This window comes from Punica granatum, chromosome 1, assembly GCF_007655135.1.
Source record: "Punica granatum isolate Tunisia-2019 chromosome 1, ASM765513v2, whole genome shotgun sequence".
Taxonomy (NCBI): domain Eukaryota; kingdom Viridiplantae; phylum Streptophyta; class Magnoliopsida; order Myrtales; family Lythraceae; genus Punica; species Punica granatum.
The window spans coordinates 22,704,300-22,710,286 of record NC_045127.1 but is presented as its reverse complement, the minus strand read 5'-3'; the positions used below and the strand labels follow the sequence as shown (position 1 = coordinate 22,710,286).

Genomic DNA, 5,987 nt, shown 5'->3' with positions numbered 1-5,987 from the left:
AAATAAAAACTAATAAAACTGTGGCCACAATGATAAAGAAAATCCAGAAATTAGTACCACTTTATTGAACGGAAATCGAGAGATTAAATGAGGATTTACCACTTGCGGATGAGCCACCAAGAGGAGATGCTTAACGTGAGCATGGTCATCAAGTAGCCAAGCATGGGTTATTCATGTAATCTTCAGTTTTATCTCCTTGGAGCTCAAATAAACCGTGCAATTGCATCCTCCTCTGATAGGATATATTTGAACAATTATAACTAATTGATGGAGGTAAATAATTTCTGGATATGAATATACAGAGGGGGGAGGGCGATGATTTGGATATGGACGAAACAATTGGATTCAATTAATCAAGAGGACTTTGGTGTTTAAGGGAAATAAATTCATCGGCATACACGGTTGGGGAGGTGAAAAGTGGAAGCCGGAGATGAAGGAAATAAAGCAAAAAGGAAAAAAAAAACTATAAATGTTAACTTCGGGCAGAGGAATATCAAGAGAGACATGGAGAATTGTGTAATATAGAAAAGAAGAAATGAAAGAGAAAATATTAGGGTTCAATTGAGTGAAGTAATGTCCGATGTATGGAAAAGACAAAGCCGTGTATGGAAAATGATGGGAGAAAGTAATGTAAAAAAGAACAAATTCAATTCTATTAATTGTTTCAATTGAGTGAAGTACTCTCCTATGAAAATTTTAAAGGTCCATGAATGATGAGTTGAGGGTTTTCGAATATTCACTAAGAGTTGAGAGTTCTCAAATAAATCTTTATCGATTTCACTTTTCTAATTTAACATATTATGTATTGATTGATTCATATTCACACAAATCGGTTCAATCTCGTCGAGTCCATATCAGAGCATGAATAAGTTGCCAAGTGCATTCCAAATTCCCAAGAAAGAAGACAAGACAAAGAGAACGACCCTAGTAAAAATGAAATTTATGAGATATATACACATACATATAGATAGCCAATTAAAAACCTAAAAGGATAGATTATTCATATTTAGTGAATAATGATCTCCGTTAGAGAGAGATTAGGCACGCGCGTATACGATGCAAAAATTTGGACGATCATTGATTATACTAAGAATTAGAATTGGCCGGATGAGCACTGCAGCAGACTTTGAAATTTTCTTAATATGAACAGCTGGATCCATCGGTTCGTTACGTTGTGTTTATGTCCCCTACTAGGAAGTATAGGAATAGCTGGAAAACACGAGGGAAAGTACAATCCAGCAACAATGAGACAAAATTCAACGAATTTTCTAAATGTTTTATGCCTAAAATTTTCCTAAATAAGTTTCAGAGACTTCGTCTCCTACTTTCTTGTTCTTTCTACATTGACGTACATTTCATTAATATATTTGTTTTGGAGGCTCCGGTTCGGCAACGTTATTCTTTACATTTCGCGACTTTTAATTTGAATAATAAAAAAATGTTACCGATAAGGGTTGAATTAGATAGGGAGGAAATTTTGGGTTCAAAAATCTTATTAATCAAACGGCTGCAGCGTGTACTTTCCATGAAAATGTAGGCCAGCTTTGAGCCACTAATAAAATGTTTAGTGCAAAATCTCGTTCGCTAAAAGAATATGAGCTTTAGGCTTTGTGGAAGTTAGAGATCAAGTAGGAAAGAAATGGGATAACTTTTTTAGAGCAAGTATAATTTTTATAGAACAGTTATTTAATTTTGTCGGCTAGAGCACTCGGGTAGTCATAAGAAAAGGATTTGCTGGTAGATACATTGCTCGGCTGATGATAAGTTGAGAATGACTAAAAGAGAAACGCGAAAAGTTTTACGTTTGTAGAGTTGTCATAAGAAGAAGCCCGAAGGTATTTTGAGACGAGACTTGTGTATGGGGCACTTTTAGACTGCTCCCAAAGTAGGTGGGGCGAATTGAAATTATTCCCAGGCCTCCTATGTCCTCATCGAATTTCCCACCCGAAGTCCTATCAATGGTCATATACATGTATAGCTAGTTCCATATATATGCAATTGCATTGTCAACCATCCTAACTGATCGGGTACCAAAAGCCTAGTCATCAAGGTATGGGAAGGCTAGAGCCAACAGAACCATCCACCTTCCCCAACCACCAACAGGACATGTCATCCCGCGCTCCACCGCTGCCGCTTCTTGTCGCCCCAAACCACAAGAATGACCCTACCTCTCCGGTCACCACTTCTCCTCCATCGACTCATCAACATGATCGAAGTATCCATGATGACCGACCTCAAGGTGCATCACCACCACCAGGTCCACCATCTCCTCATCAACCCAGTCTAAATACAACCGTCACCATTCATGATGATCAACCTGAAAGTTCTTCACCACCATCTCCAAAGCCAACATCCCCGCCACCCCAGCACGACGGAATAGATCAGTCTACTCAAACTGTGCCTTCCCATCCACTTGTGCTGCCAGAAACCACCCGGCTTGGCCCGTTGCCTGACAACCAGATCGTGCTTTATTCCCCATCGCTGCCACCTGAGCCCAGACAGCAACAAGTTAAAGGTCATCGTGATGAAATCAACATAGAGTCGATGCCAGCTGTCCAATTCCCACTCCGTGGTCCTGCGCCACACGAGCTGCCAGTGAACAACCAGATGGTGCCGGCGGATCAGCCACCACCACAAGCCAACCCGCAGATGGTAGCGGTGCCGCAGGTTCTGCCTAATGGAACAGTAAAGCATCAACAGCCACAAAAGGGGCAGCCGCAGGTGATCATCGTGCCATTTGTTGGGGTTCCATGGACCAGTGGCCTTTTTGATTGCTGTCAGCATCCTAGAAATGGTATGTGTTTCGATTTAATTATTTTTTAAATCGATTGTACAAATGATTTTTTTTTTCAGTTACAAAGGAGGTTTATGTACCTAGTATAATGAAATAAAAATTCTAAATATTTAAATAAATAGGCATGGGTAGTCCCATATGAGTATTGAACCTATAACCTCTTAGTTACCATACAAGAACATACGTTACTACGCTACACTCTTTTTCCTTGGGTTCGAATCCTTGTGAATGCAGAAAATCTACGCTGGGAGAGCTTTACCCCTTAATGAGTCGATCCGACTTAACTAGATTAATCAGGGTTCAATTGAGCTTCCGGATATTAGTGTTCACACCCGAAAAATAAATTGTATTTTTAACATGTTTCTTTTTTTTTTTCAAGACTCTTTATTTAGTTTATTCTCGCTTTCCCTACAAGAAATTATTTCATAGAAATTCCAATGGCATATAGCTAGGCAAAGAGAACACACACACACACACACACATACATACATAAGTACATACATATACATATATATATATATATGTATATGAATGCTGTTGTTTTAATGAATAAATAAGGAGGAATTTCAAATACGGCTTAAGAGCTCGAACCTGCAATCAGAAGGGGAGTCGTGCAATAGTACACAGCTAAGGGCTTCTGGAATTTTTCCTAATAGGACTTCTGGTTTTGCTCTATTTATCTTTTTACTTTTTCTTAATAGATCGATGGACTTTTTTGTTATAGAAAGGGAAAAAAAAAACTATATAGGCCTTATAATTAATGGTGTATCTATTTAAAATACATGTAAGAAAAGAAATTGAACCTACCTTATAACAATTTGTTGCAGTTTGACTCCGGTCGTCCAAGGCCAATTAATCTCTGCCACTTTTTTTTTATAGTTTGATTTGATTTGGTAGAAATGCTTACCATATATATCTCCATGGCAGCAATAATAACGACGGTAGCACCTTGTGTGACATTTGGCCAGATTGCTGAAATTTTGGACAACGGTAGCACAAGTAAGTAAATGCCCAGACCTGTAACTCATATATATATATATATATATATATATAAGGCTATTATATATATATATATATTTCTTTTGGGTGAATATATTTATATGTTTTCTGGTAAGCGATTATACTTATATATGCTGTATGAGATTATAAATTTTGAACATTGCCATCCTCACCTCGCAAGGTGTAAGTGTTTCAGTATACTCACCATCGTGTGTCGCATACACTTAACAACTCGTTGTTAACAATTGACTATGAGCCGAGCGAATTCGGGTCGTTAACCCCTAGCTAGAAAGGGTAATTAGAAATTAAAAAAAAAACAGAAGAAATATGAAACTCTTGTTTTGATTATATTCTTCTCAGGTTGCTTGACGGGGGCACTGCTCTATTTCTTCCTATTCTTGGTGTTATGCCACTGGAATGTCGGGGTAAGGTATCGAAGAAGGATGCGGGGGGCGTTTCAGCTAGCTGAAACGCCTGTCACGGACAAAATCGCGCATACGCTCTTCCCGCTCTGTGCACTTTGCCAGGAGTTCCGGGAGCTTAATGATCGTGGCTACGATCCCTTCCTTGGTGCTTATCTATACAGAAACTTCATTTAGATGAACCTTTGTACACTAAACTATTTTGCAAAATATTAGATGGCTTTAAAACATTGAGAGACATATATGCGAGTTCAACTTTTAAAAATACACTGAGGTGAGTTGAACTTAAAACATCAGGATTTTGAGATGGGCACGGGTAAAGCTTCAAAAACTCCATTTCCCATAAATACCAACTTTCAAAAAGTTATTCATTTTCATATTAGACCTATAAGCTTCCTTTATAATTGAAAAAAATCATTCATTTCCACGTACGTTTAAACTTAACCACATTCTCATGAAAAAGGTCAAAATAAATTATTGTATCCTTTATCGAGGATTATGCACATCGGTAAGTTTTGTATTTTTCTTCAGTGAATACAGAAACTTTGGACATTTCCAATTATAACAAGAAGTGAATGAGTTTGAGATCAATGCATTGTTGAATGTCATTTGATTAATTAATCTATTTGATAATTTATATCATCATATGATTATTTCCATACAGGTTACCAAGGAGTGATTGCTGGAATTGTTCACGACCAGAAGCAGCAATTAACCATGAATGCTCCCCCAAATCAATCTATGAATAGATAAAATTAGAAGTATTCTAGTTTCTTTTTTTTTTTTGGATGAATTCAATAATAAGAGTTCGGTAGTAACTTTTTGTTCCATAATATATGTATTCGTCGATAATGAATGGTCTTCTTAAGTAACTGATGACTTTTTTTTTTCTTATGAGATATATGGGTCAAATGCAACTCATGAACAAGAATAATATTTGCCCTTTTACAATATTGACTTCTTCCACATGGCTCCGTAGGTTTTGAGAGGTCTCTATTTTTTTATTTCGAAACGTATAAGATTTTCTTTTGTCTTGGTCTGTCTTGTTTCTCTTTGTGTTTACATTTTCGGTCTGAAGATTGATATTCAGAAATTCAATTGAGTCCCAACTAATCTAGTCGAACCGGATCAGCTCACTAAGGGGTAAAGCTTTCCCAAGTAAATTTTTTGTACTCACAAGACTCGAAGTCGAGATCTCACTTAAGGGGAATCAATTCACGTTGATTCTTTGTGTTTACCTTTTGTGACCGTCTTAATTTCTTCAATAAAATTAGGAAACTCGCTTTATTTGGTTTGTTAGTGTGATTTTAAAATCACACTTTAACTTAATTCTACCAACAATAAAACAAAATAACTCATACAAAGTCAAATGGTGTGTCCCATTTATATTACTTTTTTCCACAATAAAACAAAATAACTCATACAAAGTCAAATGATGGCCCCATACATAACCATTTATACAACTCTTTTTCAAAATCAAAATCTGATTTTAAAATGTTACTTACAAACCAAATGCAATATTACAAACTTTTAGCCCGCACTAGACGTGGTTCATTACAATCTTTTAATTATAGAGTATCATATGTATTGTGTGTCCACTGCTTTTTTTCTTTTAATTTGTGAATAACATCCTATGTATGGGACTTGCATGGATAGAAATTAACATTAGCCTTCTGATTATATTGGATGAATGCCTGCTCTGCGCCCAGGTTTAATTAAACTTCGTTGATCAAGTTACCATGATGCTTTATTTCATTTTATCCTGCTGGTGA

The 5,987-nt window shown here is 36.6% G+C and overlaps 1 protein-coding gene across 1 annotated transcript; it reads left to right on the top strand.

The window, feature by feature from the left end:
* The first annotated feature begins 1,918 nt into the window (after positions 1-1,918).
* LOC116192664 (protein PLANT CADMIUM RESISTANCE 8-like) lies at positions 1,919-5,122 on the top strand. Its single transcript, XM_031521272.1, has 4 exons — positions 1,919-2,794; positions 3,722-3,793; positions 4,154-4,363; positions 4,880-5,122. Exons 1-4 carry the CDS (start codon positions 2,053-2,055, stop codon positions 4,966-4,968), a joined length of 1,113 nt encoding a protein of 370 aa, XP_031377132.1. The 5' UTR covers positions 1,919-2,052; the 3' UTR covers positions 4,969-5,122.
* The last annotated feature ends 865 nt before the right edge of the window (positions 5,123-5,987 follow it).